The 17311-nt window shown below is 48.6% G+C and overlaps 2 protein-coding genes across 4 annotated transcripts in view; one reads left to right on the top strand and one right to left on the bottom strand.

The window, feature by feature from the left end:
- The window catches only part of SMC4 (structural maintenance of chromosomes 4), a 41441-nt gene extending 40230 nt beyond the window's left edge, over nt 1-1211 (bottom strand). Inside the window, exons 1-4 of the mRNA XM_043998049.1 lie at nt 1108-1211; nt 653-796; nt 380-558; nt 97-288 (exon numbers count right to left, since the gene is read on the bottom strand). Coding sequence (XP_043853984.1) covers nt 97-288; nt 380-558; nt 653-788 — 507 coding nt within the window. The 5' untranslated portion in view covers nt 789-796; nt 1108-1211. The remainder of the gene's footprint in view (nt 1-96; nt 289-379; nt 559-652; nt 797-1107) is intronic.
- Nucleotides 1212-1604: 393 nt separating this feature from the next.
- Nucleotides 1605-17311, top strand: part of IFT80 (intraflagellar transport 80) — a 133472-nt gene continuing 117765 nt past the window's right edge. The window contains exons 1-3 of one of the 3 annotated variants that reach the window (XM_043998068.1): nt 1605-1719; nt 9444-9567; nt 14435-14656. In XM_043998068.1, coding sequence (XP_043854003.1) covers nt 9531-9567; nt 14435-14656 — 259 coding nt within the window. In that variant the 5' untranslated portion in view covers nt 1605-1719; nt 9444-9530. Of the gene's footprint in view, nt 1720-7589; nt 7756-9443; nt 9568-14434; nt 14657-17311 lie in introns of those variants that run through there. The other 2 variants (XM_043998069.1, XM_043998070.1) reach the window with 2 other exon arrangements.

Genomic DNA, 17311 nt, shown 5'->3' with positions numbered 1-17311 from the left:
GTTCCCCCCCCCGCCCCCGGGCCCGTCTGGGGGCTCGTGGCACCAAGCGCACATCGCCGGGGTCCGTCCCCCCCCCCGGTGTCGGCCCCCCCGCACCTGGTCGATGATCTTCTGGAAGTGCACCTCCACGGTGCAGCTCTCCAGGTCCCGGTGCTCGTCCGAGTTGTGGATCAGCACCGACAGCTTCTTGGAGCGGATCTTCTGGGCTCGGTAGCCGAACACGAAGAGCATCGAGTCAATGACGTTGGACTTGCCGCTGCCATTGGGGCCGATGATGCACGAGAAGCGCTGCGGGGCGGGAGGGGGTCGGGCGCTGTCACGCGTGGGCCGCCCCCGGACTCCCCCGTTGCCGCCCCCCGCCCCCGGCCCGGCCGCGCACCTTGTGGAAGGGCCCCAGCAGCTTGCGGCCCGCGTACGACTTGAAGTTGAGGTTCACGATGTGCGTGATCATGAGGCGCGGCGCCCCCGCCTCGTTGGTCATGGCCGGGGGCGGCGGCGGGGGGATGCCGCCCAGGATCTCCTCCAGGCTGCGCAGGTCCGGCTCGGGCTCGGGGGGCTCTGCGGGCACGGCGGACCCGGCGCGTCACGGCCGCCCCCCCCGCCGCCCGCGCCCCCTCCCCCCCCGCCCCTCCCCGGTTCCCCCGGCGCCTACCTGCGGCCGGGGCCCCGGGCGCGGCGGGGTCATCCTGCGGCGGCCGCTCGGCCTCCGGCTCCGGCTCCGGCCCGTCCGGCTCGTCGGGCGGCGGCTGCTGGGCCGTGGACGGCTTGGTCCTCTTGCGGGGCGGCATGACGGCGGCTGGGGCGGAGGGGGCCGGGGCCGGTCAGACGCGGGCCCAGCGCCGCCGCCCGCCCCGCCGCGCTCCCCCCGGTGGGTCCCCGGGCCGCCCCCACCCCCAGCCCCGCACGGAGCCCCCGCGGCGCCCCGGGCCCGGCCCCGCGCTCTCGCCCCTTCGAGCGCGGCGGCTCGCGGGGTCACTGACAGGCGGGAGCGGCCGCCGCTCCCCTCGCCCGCGGCCCACGGCGCTGCCCAGCTTCCGGGCGCGCGCCGGGCCGGGGCGGCGGGGCGAACCCGCGGTTCGGGACCGGGCCCAGGCGCTCGCTCGGTACCTGCCCCGAGGCTCGGCTTCGCTGCCCGCTCCTCCCCGCCTGCTCCGGCGCTCCGGCGGCTCCGGCTTCACCACTCGAAAATGGCGCCTAAAATCCAAACGCGAACGGAAATTCGTTACAAATGCGCGCGGTGCCTCTTGGGAAGCGCCGATTTGAAAAAAGTGCGGCGGCCGCTGCCGCCGCCATCTTCCCCCAGAGCCACGGCGCACGCGCAGGCCTCGGAGACAGGGGGAGGGAAGGGAGGGGCTGGGCGGGGCCTGGAGCCTTGGACCTATGAGCGCCCTTCGTCTAGGGCGCCACCCTAGGAGGCGCGAGCGGCATCTTATTCCCCCCCTCCCCCCCTCTTTTTTTTTTTCAAATGTTTGAAAACGGGAACAAGAAATGCTGCAATTAGATTGGAGGCTGGAGGCGGCATTGGGCGGGGGCAGGGCCGGCTAGTCCCGCCCCCTCTGGTCCTCACAGATTCTTTCTGTCCAGGGAGGGGCGGGACGAGAGGAAACATCGCGAGAAGAGGCGGGCGGCAGTGCGGGGTCGCTATGGTGACGGGGAGCTCGGGAGCCGCTTGCAGGAGAGTGGGCCCGGCCCTGGGCGGCTGCTGCTTTGGGGCCGCAGGTACGTAGGAGAGGACGCGGGGAGCGGCCGGAGACGGGCCCCGGGCCACCAGCCGGGGCGGGGCGGGAGGTCGTGGGGGGGGGGGGAGGCGCCTACGACGCCCCAGGCGGGCGGGCCTCGACTGGGGGATGCTGGGGATGAGGCGCTCCTCCCCTCCTCTTCCTCTCCCTCCCCCTCTTGTCTCTCTTCCTTCTCTTCCTCCTCCCTTCTCCCTCCTCCCCCTCCTCCCCTCATCTCTCGTCTCTCCTCCTCCTCCCCCCTCCTCCTCCTCCTCGTTTTCTCCCTCCCCCTCCTCCCCTCCCTCTTCCTTCCCCCCCTGCTCCTCTCCTTCCTTTTCCCCTTCCTCCTCTCCCCACCCCCAGCTTTGGTCCAGGGCCCCTGGACTCCTCCCCCTCCAGTTTGGGGCTCCCTCCCCTCTGTCCTTTCTGTATTTGGGGTACCCCACTTTGTAGAAGGGATTCTTGGAGATCCTCTGTATTTCCCACAGAGAAGGGGTCTTCGTGGTCTCCCCCAGACCACTTCGGTGGTCTAGGACCACCTAGAGTAACATCTCCTGGTCTAGCGAGGTCAACCAGCCCAGGCCCCTCCTTTTACAGATGGGGAAACTGAGGCCAAAGGGGGAGACTTGTTTCAGGTCCTCTACCTCCAAGCCAGGTGCTCCCCACCACTCCCCTGGCTTCTCCATTTCCATGAAGTTCAACAAGCATTTATTAAGCACTTGCTGTATGCCTAGCATTGGAAGCAAAAGTGAAAATGGAAACAGCCATAACCCCATCACCTCCCCCTGTTTCCCTAGTCTTTAAAGAGCTGACCCTGAACTTGGTGGGGGGAGATGTAAATATGCCAATACCAAATATTAAATATTCGGGTGATGAGGACTGAGGAAGGCTTTTTGTTGTGTTGTCCTGGAAGTGGCACTTGAGCTAAACCTTGAGTTTAGGGGGGCAGGGAAGGGATCCCCAGAGAGGCACAGAAGAGGAGGGAGACAATGTTGAGAAACATTTTATGCATCTGTTTGGCCAAAACTACATTCCTGCCTTGTGTGTGAAGGCGGGACCGCTTTGCTTGACATACAGAGCTCTCTGGGATGTGGCTTGGAGAGATCTTTCTATCCTGTATTGTGCCCCTCTGCACAAAACTAGAACTAGCATAACAGCCTCGTGCTGCCGTGGGCTCCCGCAAAGGTATAGAGGCCTGCACACTGGACTGTGCTGGAGCCAGCTCTGACCTGCAAACCCATTGTAAAGTTTTCAGTGAGCTTTTAAACCTTAGAAAATGACTTGCTTTGTTGATTGTTCAGATTTTTAACAGCGTTAATAATACAGATTAAAATCGTGTCTGTGTTCATTTCTCCCTGCCTGATGGTTAAACACTTACGCACCTCTGTGGTATGTATGACCACTGGATAGAAATGGGCAGTGCCTTGATGACTAGGAAAACGGTGTTTCCATTCACAGGGAAAGGTGAGAAAGCGAGCTGTGGGAAGGGAAAAGCTCTACTCAAAGTTGAGTGTGTGGATTGGAGGAATGGTTCTGCCTCTTCCATCATCTTGGATGGGTCACTCTACCTTTCAGGGGCTCAGCTTCCTGCTCTCTGTAAAATGAGGCAGCTGGGGGGGCAGCTAGGTGGCGTACTGGATAGAGCACCGGCCCTGGAGTCAGGAGGACCTGAGTTCAAATCTGGCCTCAGACACTTGACACTTACTAGCTGTGTGACCGTGGGTAATTCACTTAACCCTCATTGTCCCACCAAAAAACCAAAAAAAGGCAAAGTGAAGAAGTGGAGGGTAGCTCAGAGAAGACACTCACCACATGAGCCCTTGGGAAGGCCTCCTGAAGAAGCTGGGGTTTGAGTTGAGGCCTGAGATAGAGAAGAGGAGGAAGGCCCGTGAGGACAAAGGCAGGGAGGTGGGAGAGGGAGGGTCATGCTGGGCAGCAGAGCGACTGTGTGGCTGAATCAGCGAGCACATGGAGGACCATCAAGTGCGGGAAGACCAGAGACATGGCCGGGGCCTGCCAGACATAGGAAGTCATCTGGTCCTGCAGGTAATCAATAGCGAGTCATGAGGGTTGATGGAGGAGAAGGGTGACGTGGTCAGAATTACCTTTGAGGAAGATTACTCTGGCAGCAAAGTGGAAGGTGGGCCATGGCAGAGATGGATGGATTCACTAGGCTGATGGCCTTGTGAATGGAGGTAAAAGGATGTGAAGAAACGACAAGAGTTGTCTTGGAATACAGCCAAGACTGGAGAGTTGAGGCTGACACCTGGAGACTTGGGAGGATGGGGGTGAATTGGAGGCAAAACGATGAGTTGTGTTTTGCACAGGTTATGTTTGAGAGGCTTCTGGGAGTCCACTTCAAGATGTCTAAGGGGCAGTGGGTGATACAGGTGTGGATCTGAGGCTAGAAACTAGGCTAATTACGGGAATCATCTGCATAGAGATTGGGAGTGAATGGGATCGCCCAGAGGGAGAATACAGAGGAGAAAAGAGCCCTGAGGGGATACCCACAGTCATGGGAGTGAGCTCGATGAAGAACCTGAGCAGGTGTGGTCAGACAGGTAAGAGGAGAGCCAGGAGGGACCCGCATTGTGAGATTTAGGGAGGTGGAAGGGTCGAGGAAGACTGAGACAGTGCCATTGGATTTGGCGACGAAGACATCCTTGGTGACTGGACGGAGAAGACCCTTTTGGTTGAAGAATGAGGTCAGAAGCCAACTTGGAGAAGAAAGGAGAAGGAGGCACCTCGGGTGGAGTAGACTGCTTACTCAAGGAATAACGTGGAGCTGGGTTGGGAGGAATAGGGAGGAGTGATGTGGGCTGATAGCTACTGGAAATGGTTGACTCTAATGGGAGGTTTTTAAAAGATGGGGAGCAATGAAGACTTTGTGGGGGACAGGACAGGAGCGGGGATGCTGGTGAGAAGATTGGAGGGGAAGGCTCGGCCCTGGAAGAAGGGCCTCCTCTTCATGGAAGATAGGATTGAAGGAAGAGATGGACTTCACCTTCTTCACCCCCACACACTCCACAGTCCAGCAAAACTGGCTTCCTTGTTCTGACTCTGGCCTCTGTGCCGCCTCCTTGTGCCTGGAATGTTCTTCCTCTTCACCTGGTCTTCCCAAGGGCAGCCTAGGTATTCTCTCCTGATATCTCCAAGTATTGACCTCTCTCCCCTATCACTTTTGTTTTTAATTTATCTGTGGATAGTATGCAAGCTCCTCTGGGCCAGAATTGTGTAGCCTGCCCGATTCCTGGCATCTAGTATACACACATGAAGTGCTTACTGAATTGAACTGAGCTCTAGATAGTTTGTTCAGGTCTTAAGAATTAGACATACCTATACTATCTATAGAAGTGCTTGGTTTCACTAGTCATTTGGGTCTGGTCTCCTAACCTGGTTCCCTGCCTTTCTTTTGTAGTGATAGTCATGGTCTGCACTATGCCAAAGACGGGCCTGTTAGTTGTTGCTCCCAGGGCCCTCATCAAAGTAGGTGAAGCACTTTTGGTACCTTCTTACTTCGCTTTCTGTGTTCCTGCATCCTCAGCCCCGAGGCATTCAGTGTTTTCTTAGCTTCCCAAGTCTGACCTGCCTAGAAAGTACCCCATAGCCTAACATGAAATCTCATTCCTTCTTCCTTCCAACAATCAGACTTCCATTTCCTTAGTTTAGATCATAGTAGCGAGATGGAATTTCTGCGGCACTTCTTAGCTTCAGCACAGGACAGGGCTCAGCAATCTGACAGACTTCTAAACACCGAGTTGACGGGTATTCAGGGTCTTTCCCTCAAAAGAATATGCTTAACTGATATGGCCTGGGGAAAGAACACGAAAGTGTGTGTGTGTGTGTGTACATTTTATGTGTTTGTTTTTATACATATACACACACACACAGATATGCAGCATCTGTTCAAGTGAAGGCTACACCAAGCTTATTTGTAGGTTATAGACTAAGATTCATTCTATCATCATTGATGCCTTCGTACCTATGAGGAGATTTGGCATCTCCATGCCAGGTCTGCAGCAATCTTCAGAATATTAGGAAAGAGGGGTGACTGGGTGGCGCAGTGGATAAAGCACCGGCCCTGGATTCAGGAGGACCTGAGTTCAAATCTGGCCTCAGACACTTGACACTTACTAGCTGTGTGAGCCTGGGCAAATCACTTAACCCTCATTGCCGCCTGCCCCCCCCACCAAAAGAATATTAGGAAAGAGATGATAACTCTGGTTTTGTCCAGTTGTGGTAAAATAGCTCTTTATCTTAAAATTGATGAAGAGAATTGATCAATGGCATACTTTGAAATACTTATCAACAAACACCCAAAGGCTCAAGTACATAAAACTATTCAATACCCAGTAAGACTCTTTGCATGAGTGAATGAATAAATAAAACATTTATTAAGCACTTACTGTGTACAGAGCACTGTGCTAAGTGTTGACCATTTAGATAAGCCAGACAGGCCCTGCTCTCAGAGAGCCCATATTGTAATGGAGACAACACCTCGGGAAAGGGCTGTGGCCCCTCGGGCACAGCAGCAAAGGACATGTTCATGTTTCTTCTTTCGTGTAACTTTTGACTAATAAAATCTTATCAGCGTCTGCTATTGAACTGCTGGAGTATGGACTCAGCTAAGCAGTAGCTCTTTGCATTGAGGGATCAGTTTAATTAATTTTCACTTTGATGTATGATCTTAGGGGCATTTGTACAGTGTTGGACTGAGGCACTTTGGACACTTCCTCGATTTGGGAGAATGTTAACTTAAGTAAAATTCTTCTTTGATGACTTGACGTCAGCTTCTGTGTCTAATGAGCTGTCACCCCCCCCCCCCCCCATCCTGCCCTCAGTCTGTCCTCCCGCACAGATGTCTCAGGGATACTCTCGGCTCTGACTCCGGTACCTCCCGGCTCAGGCCCCGTGGGTTCTTCGTTGCCCGTTTTGCTATTAAAGTCCTCTTCATCCTGTCTCTAATCCACTTTTCCAGACTCCTCACACGTTACTCGTCTGAACTTCATCTGTGGTCCAGCTATACTGGCTTTCCTGCTGTCTATCTCTCGCCTCTGCCTCTGTAGGATCCGTCCCTCCTGTGCGGTGGAGTCTTCCTTTGGAATCCCCCGAGTTTCTTCAGAGCTTCTGTGCTCAAGCACAGGCACCCACATGACACCTGTCCTGACTCCCCACAGTTGTCAGGATCTCCCCTTGCAGATCACAGGAGTTGTTATACACTTAGCTCTGTGCGCAGCAAAAGACCTGATGCTGGTTTTTTGGTTTTTTTTAGCGAGGCAATTGGGGTTAAGTGACTTGTCCAGGGTTACACAGCTAGAAAGTGTTAAGTGTCTGAGGCCGGATTTGAACTCAGGTACTCCTGACTCCAGGGCCGGTGCTCTATCCACTGCGACACCTAGCTGCCCCGGTCTGATGCTGTTTAAATGCTTGTTCATGGGCTGAGGCCCATGATACTGTGATGGGAGGACCTGAGTTTGAGTCCTGCCTTATGACTTCTCTGGGCCACCATTTCCACAGCTCTAAAAGGAGGCTCTTGAGCCAGAAAACCTCTTGGGTCTGGGGCATAATGTGGGGAGCAACAATGTGGTTTCCTTAAGTGACTTAGCATCTTGTCACCCAGTAAATGCTGAGTCTTTTATCACCCTTACCCAGGGAGTGACACAGATTTGTACTTCCAGGCCAGGGGTGTCCTTGAACCCTGAGCAGGTCTGGTGTCATTTAGAACCCATGGGAATCCAGTTCAGGGCAGTGGCTAACCCTTAGAATCTGGTGTGATCCACAGGTGCTGCAGCGGATCAGCTTTGGCTTGAGACTAGGCGGCTTTTTGTCCGCACAATTGCTCCGGGTTTATCCCACAGTGCTTCTCGGCAGTCTCTTTTCTCAGGTGGTGACCTGGAACGTTCTAGAAGGATTAAGCCCTCCAAAGACTTAAGAGAACAGAACCGTTAGGGTTCTCTAGACCTTGGCACTCACCTCGACGTATTCCAGACCCTCCAGATTGTCCAGGGTTGGCTGTGAGTGGAGAGAGATTCCTGAGGTAAATTGCTCCTCTGAGCTGGCCCAGGAGACTATGAGATCACTTCATTTCTTTTCTCTAGGGGTAAAATGGGAGCATTTCATATGAATCTGTGCCCCTGGTCAGCCTTTGTTTTCCTGGTAGCTGTAAGTATGGCTGAGGAAATCCTCATGCTGTAGGCTCGATATGGATTCCATTATAGCCCTCTTGGTTTTGAATTGTCCTTAGCCAGAGTTCTCATAGGGAAATCTAATAGACCTTGTGTAGCTCATGTCTAGATCTGCACAGATGTAGGTAAGAGGGTCGCTGAATCCCATAGAAGTCCTCATGACAACGCTAAATATTGCATATGCGACAATTTATTCCAACCCACAGAAAAATGCAAAAACAGTATAAGGGGCTCAGAATAATTGCCCATGAGCAGTTGAAATATTTTTCCTAGTGGTTCAGGCACCCCGTCCCCCAGGTCCTGTGCAGTCCTTCAGAATCAGGATACCGTTCTGTGGGCTGAACTCTTTTAGTAGTAAATTACTGTGGGGCTGTTAGGGAGGTACCCTCCGCCATTCTCGTGAATCCCTTAGTCACCCCCGCCCCCCAATCCATATAGCCTCTAGCCGTAGGGTTCTGCCGAGGGCATGGACTTTCCTGAAGGGAAGTATCCTCCTGTTTTTTAGGAAGGTAATCTTCCCCCAGATCCTGTGCCATCTGAAATAACTCCGAGTCATAGCCAAGGGCTAAGCCTCTGTTTCACTCTGCTGTGACTGTCTTTGGCAGGTCCTACAGCTTAGGGAGTTACTTGGGTGAGCTTCTTTCCTCCGAGAAGCTAGTTTAGAAGGCTAGACCCCAATGGGTGCTGTACGGTGGGCCCGATTTCGGCCAGTTTGGTGCTCCAGGGTTCAGAAATGAAACAAAATGAGACACTGAAGAACCATCTAACAGTTGGAAAAAGGAGGTTTACTTATAGCCTAGAAAGGATGCTCAGCAAGGACCCAGAATTGATTCAGCCAAGCAGAGCTTTCCTGTCTTTGATGCCGTGGTGGTTTGCTGCTCTAGCCTGTGCTTGGGTTATCCTTAGGCTACCTGAAAGCTATGACCACGGCTCAGGAAGTGGTTACTAACTTTGCCCACGTGTGCTCTCAAACTTGGAGTATCTAGAAAGGCATCCCTAAGGCTAGCTCAGCTCTTACAAAAAAGTCTGGATCTCTGAACTCTGGATACTCTTCCGAAATGTGAGCTTCAGAAATTCCTACCACTTGTTAGTGAGATTCCCCTCTATGTACCTTCCATCTCTTAGGCTTAAGGATCCTTGGTCCCCCCCACTCCTAGGGGCGTGGTCAGGCATTTGGTCTCCAGGAACTCTTATCCTTGTCAGCACCTTTACTTCAAGGTAGCTATTCTCACCTGTGATTCCAGGTCAGCTTTTATCTCTGCTGCTTTCTTGTCTCTTCTTTGAAAAAGGAAAAGGCAGAAGCGCCCACTAGGTCTGTTAGCTCAGTTTTTGTAGACCTTGTACAAAAGGGTGGCCATGACCCAAGGTTTCCCATTCTGTAAGCACATCTAGTTGACCAAGGATCCTTTGATTGCATGTATATATGTGCACTCTGCACTGTTATGGTGTTCCTGAGAAGGGAGGGGGAACAGGATATAAGGAAGTTGTTACAGTCTTTTTATGCTATTTATTTATGTGAATATATTTTCTTTTTATGCAGATTTTTGATGCTCTTCGAATGTCTATCTCTAAGTGAATACAGCCAAGCAACTTTTACATTTATTTGGAAACTGGAAATTTTGAGAAAATGAGACTGAAGGTATCACTTCTACGAGAACCAAAGCATATCCTTTGTTGCTTAATAAAACTTATTTGCACCTTATCTCTGAGTTATTTTACAATTTTACTTTAATTGTTCTCTTATAGTTGGGAAATCAATTGTTTTTTCATGTCTCTTTAGTGATAAACTAACTCAAATATTGTTAAATATTTGTGATTATATATACAGCAAAGTGTCCAGATAAGATTATCAACTATAGATCTAGCTTACACCTTCCACTTGAGTACTTATTTGGCACAAATAGAATTTTTGTTTGGTCTGTCAGGATCTTGAGAAAACCTTTGACAGTAAAACAATTACCTCTTTGTTCCAGGGAAGGTAGGAACCAGCACATTTTCGGTCTCTATCGATGACGGAGTCTGTTTGCCAAGATGCAATAGGGAATGGAGGAGGAGCTGAGCAGGAGGGGAAGCCTCAACTCCAGGGTGTGGCTTCATGATTTTACCCAGTAATGAAGGTCAGGCCTCTGTCTTCCAGCCGCTGTCACCCTCAGCAGGGCCCAAGGATATGGCTGTCCTTACTGACACCACGAAAAGTGGTGGCCACTTAGGCGTCTGTCCAACTCTTTTTGCATCCGTTTGTGTTTAATCATTGTCTCCCCTTGGAGAAAAAAGTGTCTCTGACACATGAAGTGACTGGTCAGGTTCTGAGGAGTGTTCTTGAGGGTCGTGGGAGCTGGGGTCTGTCATCCTTTTATTTACCTCCATCCCCAGCCCTAAATCTCTCACCTCCACTTCCCAGATGGCAGAATTCAGGCCTTTCTTGCTCTGTTCCATTCCAGGGGTGCCTCACTCCCTCATCTCTGCAGTGTTTCCGTTGCTCTTCTCTGGACCTTTGTTTCCTTGTGTCTGTGTTGTCCATAGTTTCTGGAACAGAGAAGGGGAACTTCAGCGGGACTGTCTTTTCCATAAAACGGGAGATTTAGCTGGTGATGGGACCCTGGAGGTCATGTGCTTCACCTGTGGGGTGGTGAGCTCTAGGATAAAGCACAGATTTTGCCGGTGGCCTCTTGCCAGTCTGGCTCTACCCTCGTCCGGCCAAACAGGCCTCCCGGCTCTTCCCCGACAGCCCCTCCTCACAGTTCTCCCCGGTGCCAGGAAGGCTCCTTCTTCACCTGGTAATATACCAAGCTCCATTGCAGTCTCTGCTCCAGACTCCTCTTCAGGAGGCCTTTGCGGAGCCCTCTGCCTATCGGAGTCTTGCTCCTTGTGCTCCCCTTCTTTTGGGACCAGGAGTCTGGCATCTCGTGGGGACTCGGTAAGTGCTTGTTGGAGCGAATCTGAATCCTTTCACCCCATTTCCACTTCCTCAGTGAGATCTGAGGGCTTCAGAAGTGACACGATGAGCCAATTGGTTGGGAGAAAATGAATGGGTTCGGTGAGAAGGAGAGGAAGATGGAGTTCTGGGAAGGACTAGGGCATTTTACCTGTGGAATGAGACTCAAAGGATGATCATGTTTGAAAATAGGAGCTTTGGGGTTGGCCAGCTCAAAACGGTGGAAGATGGGAGCTGCTTTTCCTCAGACCCATCACCTCAAGATAAATACCAGGAACTGGGCCCTAGAGGGAAGTCAAGAAGCTTCCCGGGGTGCTAGGGTGTGGCCACTTGTCTTAACCTTTGCCCCAGTAAGTGGTTATCAGTCTTTTTGTTCCCAGCACTGTTTGCCTTGAGGTGCACTGAACATTAACCTGGCAATGCTAGGCATGTGGGAAACAGGGCAGCTTCCCTTCAGTGAAAGCAGCTATTTTTGTTTAGTTCTTAGAGAGTTCCAGTTTAGACACGACTGGATGTTGGTGCATACATATCCTGGGCAAGTTTTGTTGATTTTGTGAATACTCTCTGTCCTTAACCTTCCTTGTCAAGTAACCCAGGAAGCAAAGTCAATGATATGTTTTCTTTTACCTACAAATTTCCCTGCATATGTGGGGAAATGGAGGGAAAAGCCCTTTAGGGGCCACTGCCCCCTGGCTATGCCATGCTTATGCAGCACTGAACAGTTTCCGATCACCTCCATCTCCTTTCCTCTGTCTCTTGCCTTGCTTGCAGCATCCTTCTTTCTGGGCCTTCCTCCAGGTGCTCAGCGTGCTGCTGCTGCACTTTGTGCTTCCGTCTTGACCAGATGGATTCAGTATGGCCAACATTTATTGATCATCTACTCTGTGCACGTTGACTGGTGAAAAACACTCCCAAGCTAAACACCCTGTGTTCTCAGTGAGTTTGGGAGATTGGGAGTGCCGGGGAACCAGGAGGCTATAGTGGCCATGTGTTAGAAAGTCATTGATCTGCTGACCATGTAGCCTCAAATGCAAGGGGAATAGAGGAGAGGCAGCTTTTGAAGTCTGGAGAGATGAATTTGATTTTGGTCTCTATTATGTGTGATGGAGCTGAGCTTCTGCAGATACATGCTTTGTCCAATCCTTTGTAACATTAATGGGGTATTTGCATTTTAAAAGAGAAAGCAATTGCAATACACCTATAGAGAAAGAACTGATGGTATCTGAAAACAGACTGCAACATTTTTTTTTTTTGTATAACTCTTTAATCTGTAGTCTTGGTTTTATCTGTTTTCTTTTACAACCCAGCTAATGTAGAGATGTTTTCCATGACTGCTCATGTATAACTTACACTGAATTGCTTGAGTTCTTGGGGTAGGGCGGTGGGAAGGGAGGGAGGAAGAGAAGTTGGAACACAAAGTTTTAAAAAATTGATGTCAAAATTTGCTTTTACATGTAATTTGGAAAATAGAATTCTAAACAACAACAAAAAGAGCTCACAGCTTTGAGAAAAAGTACCAAAAAAATTAAAAAAAAAGAAAGCAAATGTTCATTCACAGTAAAATGGAGGAGATACTTTTGAATGGGAGGTTTGAGTATTGGGGAGGCTTCTGGATGTCTCTTGCCCATTACCCCCTCCCCCACTCTGGGCCCCCAAGCCAAAAGAGTAAGGGATAACAACTTGGCACCCCATCTCTGAAAGGGTACTTATGCCTGCTTTTTGCAGTAGTAAAACTTTGTATCACCGTTGAAACTTCTCTCTCTCTTTTTTTTTTCTCCCAGAGCAATGAGGGTTAAGTGACTTGCCCAGGGTCACCCAGCTAGTAAGTGTCAAGTGTCTGAGGCCAAATTTGAACTCTGGTCCTCCTGAATCCAGGACCAGTGCTTTATGTATCCACTGCACCACTTAGATGCCCCCTCTCTCTTCTTATTAGTCGGAAAGCCAGAGATGGGCAGGATGGGTCTGGTGAGTAGAAGTCTGGGATTCATATACAGGCAAAGTGCTGTATAAAGCAAGTTATTGTTCTCTTCATGCTTCTCATTTAAAAAAATATATTCAGTTTATCGCTTAACATGGGTAACTGCTTTACTTAAATTTAGGTATTAAACATGGAGTGAGTTTTTTAAACTTTAATTTTAATTCAGTAGACATTAAGCATTGACTGTGTGAATTATTGGGCGAGGTTATGGACAAAGATATGACAAAGATAAGGAAATCTTCCAGTGGGGAAGCTCTAGAGAAACAAAAGCATCCTCTGGTAGGGGAGCCTGGGAAATCAGTTTTGTAGTGGGCCCTGCACTTGGTGGTGGGTCTGGTTGCAACTTATTCTCTAGGTGGGCTTCTGCTCATGTGTAAAATAAAGCATCGGAAAGTAGATAGAAGTTTTTGCTGTGGGAGAACTGAAAAAACTAGGCAAGTTGTAAAGTTAGAAAGTCATCAGTTAATTGTCTGGAAACAGCAGAGGCTGAACTTTTGCAGGTTCAGCATTGAGTCGGCTGCATCCCCCTAGAGCAGGAAACGAATACTTTGTTATTGTGGCACTGTTAATCTGTCTGAGGCAGGATTTGAACTCAGGAAGAGGAACCTTTCTGATTCCAAGCCTGGCGCTCTGTGCACTATGGCGCCACCTAGCAGCCATGAAGTGAGTCCCAATGTGACAGAATCTTTGGTAAATCATCTTAAACAGAAAGTTAGGAAGTAAGAAAGCAGGAAGTAGACCAGCAGCCTTAAGATGTCTCCTGCTCACATTTCACTGTGTCCTCATGGGCAAAATGGTTGTGTTGTGGTATGACAAAACTGCAGATGAACCAGATTGTGAAGTGGAGTGGCAGCTAGGGACAGGGAGTATATATGAAAATGCAAAAAATAAAAAAGTGTGTGTGGTGTGTATACACGCATACATATACATGGACCCAAATATATATCATATTTAAATGGTTGAAGCCTACCAACGATCTGTATTGAAATGTACAACTTAGTATCTAACTTAGTAACAGCTGAATTATCATCCAAATTCTTTATCATAGAACTGTGGAGTTTAGTTTTCAATTAAAATCTCTTCTGATTGTGTGTTACTGTAATAATGCCTGATAGTGAGATCGTATTGTTGGGAAGTTCTTTGAACCATATCATATTCATTATATAGGGTAGCTAGATGGCTCAGTGAATAGAGTGCTGGCCCTGGAATCTGGAGGACCTGAATTCAAATCTGGCCTCAAACACTTACTAGTTGTGTGACCCTGGGCAAGTCACCTAACCCTGTTTGCCTCAGTTTCCTCATCTGTAAAATGAACTGAAGGAAATGGCAACTACTCCAGTATCTCTGCCAAGAAAACCCCAAATGGGGTCATGAAAAGTTACACACAACCAATCCACCCAAAATGTTTTCTGTCACATCCCTACTGCCATTCAGCTTCTTGTATGGAGAAAATGATAGGATCACAGGGTTTAGTGCTTTTAATGGCTCCTAGTTCTGATGAGAGGAGAAGCAGCTTTAATAGCCAGGAACTTCCCTTTTGGCTTTCCTTTCTGACTAGCCCGCATAACCTGCTGGTCATTTGGTTTGTTAAAGCTTGTGCTTCCTTGACTTCTCACACATCAAGAACTAGTCAGTTGCGTAGGCTGGACCACTGCCGAAGAGCTGTATTCCTGTAGTGATGATCACCAGATAGTCAAATGGAACTTGTTAACGAGTGAGACCAGCCAGATCGTCAAGCTCCCTGATGACATTTACCCCATCGATCTGCATTGGTTCCCCAAAAGCATCGGTGTGAAGAAGCAGACCCAGGCTGAGAGCTTTGTCCTCACAAGTTCTGACGGTAAGGCTTTTTTTAGATTTCTTTTTTTTCTTTTTTGGCCCGGCAATGGGGGTTAAGTGACTTGCCCAGGGTCACACAGCTAGTAAGTGTCAAGTGTCTGAGGCTGGATTTCAACTCAGGTACTCCTGAATCCAGGGCCAACGCTTTAACCACTGCGCCATCTAGCTGCCCCCGACGGTAAGGCTTTAATATAAAGGGGCTTTTTGTGCACCGGGGCCAGGGTTTTCATGTTGGTGAGCATCACTATTTTGTAAATGAAGAGGCTGCCTCCGACTTACCCTGGGGCCCTCTCCTAGTGGGTTTTGGAAGCAGATTCGGAACCCAGATCTGTCCCGATTGACTCTCACATCGAGGCTGCAGTACTTAAAGCTTCTCCATGGGTTTTGGTCGACCTCCATATGTTATCTTGGGGAGAATCTCTGAAGGAGGGTCCGTTTGGGTGGGTGCGGTCGCTCAACTGCACCATGGCTACTTGCGGGGTATTCCTAAAAATCAAGGCGTTTGAGCTCATGAGTCACTTGTGTTTCCCCACAGGGCGGTTGTGAAAATCAAATGGGATGCGATGTGTAAAGGGCTTTGTAAACTTTGAAGTTCATAGACTTATAAATATGTTTATGTCGCTGTGCATGCTATCCATTATCACCAGCACTTCTGACTTAATGCTATTAGACTGAAAATGACAATGGACTTATTATTAATGCAAGTCAGTCAGCTGTCATGAAGTCTAAGAGCTCAGTATCTTGTGCATTTTACCTAATTTTATGTACTCATTTTAGGGTTTGCGTGTGTATTATTTCTTTTATAACTCAGGATACTTGTTGGCACAAACAAAGAGGAGGGCTTTGCTCATACTCAGCCCTGCTGGGGCTTACACAATGCCTGTTGGAGCTAAGCTGAAGGATGTATTTGTGTGTGCCCTGTTACTGTCCATGTGCTGAATATCTAAGTGGAAAGTTGTTCCTCTGGTGCTGATTTTAGATGGTACGCGTGGCCAGCCCTAATAGTTAAGGAAGCGGCATCATTTCTCTTACCTTGAATGATTTGGTTGTCTACCAGCAGGTTAACTGACTTCCTTAGGAATAATTGCCCAGTTGTCTGCTTCCCTGGAACCTTGGAAGCAGCTTGATGATGTGCAGATCCCTGGGTTTGAATCACCTTTATCATTTACAGAAGCTGTGGTAGTTAATAAGGAAGGCACTTGGCTTCTCTGTCTTTCCTACTAGGGCAGGAATTTTGTCATATGGATTCCTAGCATTGGCTCAGTGCCTGGCAATAGCAGTCACGGAAGAGATGCTTGTTTATTGGAAGGGTTTTTATAAGGGTTGGATGACATAAGGGCTCTGAAAGCACTGCTATTTACGTGGGAAGGGCTATATAAAGAAAGGGAAGCCACCAGAGGGGACAGTTATGGATAAGAAACAAGATTTAAGGTTGCAAATGTAATTTTGAACATTTATAAGATTTAACTACATTAACGATCTTGAGTTTATATGATAAATACTTAATATTCTTTCTAAGGGTTATTGTGTAGCTGCAAGAAAATTCCCAGACTATCTAGCTTTTCTTGTGACAGAGTTTAATTTTTTTTAATTATAAAAACACTTGACACAAAATATTATAAAAAGAAAATTTTATGGTTCCCTTCTACTCAAATTAGAATTATTTGGATTTCAAAATAAAAATATGTATCTTGAAGTAGTTCTAAGAAAAGGTTACAGATAGCTTAGAAATGAATGACTAGCTCTGTGTAGAAGAGTCAGTCCCTGACTAGCAGGGAGGGCTTTAGAAACATCCCTGGCCCAGGGGGCTTCACTGGGAGAACACAGATAAAAGGGCAACATTAGGGAGAGCAGAGGAATAAAACCCAGGAAAAATAAGGAACTCCTAGTGATGAAACTAAGAATACCCAACATTTTTCAAATGGTTGTTGATAGCTTGAATTTCCTCTTTTTTCCATTCTGTTCAATTCAATAAGTGCTGGAGATACACATAAGAAAAAGACAATCTCTGCTCTCAAGAAATTTTCAATCTAATTGGAGAAGACAGTGCATAGAAGGAAGCTGAAAAGGGGGGGTAGAAACTTGGGGGTATTGGAACAGAAGCATGATGTTTGTGGAGTTGCAAACAAACAGAGCTGCTGATGGAAAATGGGAATGGTTCTTGTTTTTATATTTGCATCAGTATCTTATATATTTTGAACTCTTGTCCTTTATTGAAGAACTTTGCTAAAAAGATTTTTTCCATTTTAACCGTTTCCCATCAAATCTGTCTTGATTTTGTATAAAAACTTTGTTTTATATGATCAAAATTGTCCAGTTTATCTTTTAGAATCCTCTCTCTTCCTTGTTTGCTCAAGAATTTGTCACCACTCACATACTTGTGAAAAGTGTATCTTTCCTTCTCTAGTTTGTTTATGATATATCCTTTTATATCTAGGTCATGTATCCCTTTTGAGCTTATTAGGGTATATGGTGTGAGATGTTGGTTTGTATGTGTTGCTTTTTGTGGTATAATAAAATGCATTTTTTTGTCTCCTATAGTTTCCTTGTTGAGTATGTAAGAATTTTTACCTTTTCATAGTTGTTAAAGATATATTATTCCATAATTCTCTATTTTTAAGAAAATGATTTTGAATACTTAGGTCAGTGATACATT

Source organism: Dromiciops gliroides, chromosome 3, assembly GCF_019393635.1.
Source record: "Dromiciops gliroides isolate mDroGli1 chromosome 3, mDroGli1.pri, whole genome shotgun sequence".
Lineage (NCBI taxonomy): Eukaryota > Metazoa > Chordata > Mammalia > Microbiotheria > Microbiotheriidae > Dromiciops > Dromiciops gliroides.
Note: the sequence above shows the minus strand (reverse complement) of the source record. Positions and strands in the feature narration are given on the sequence as shown.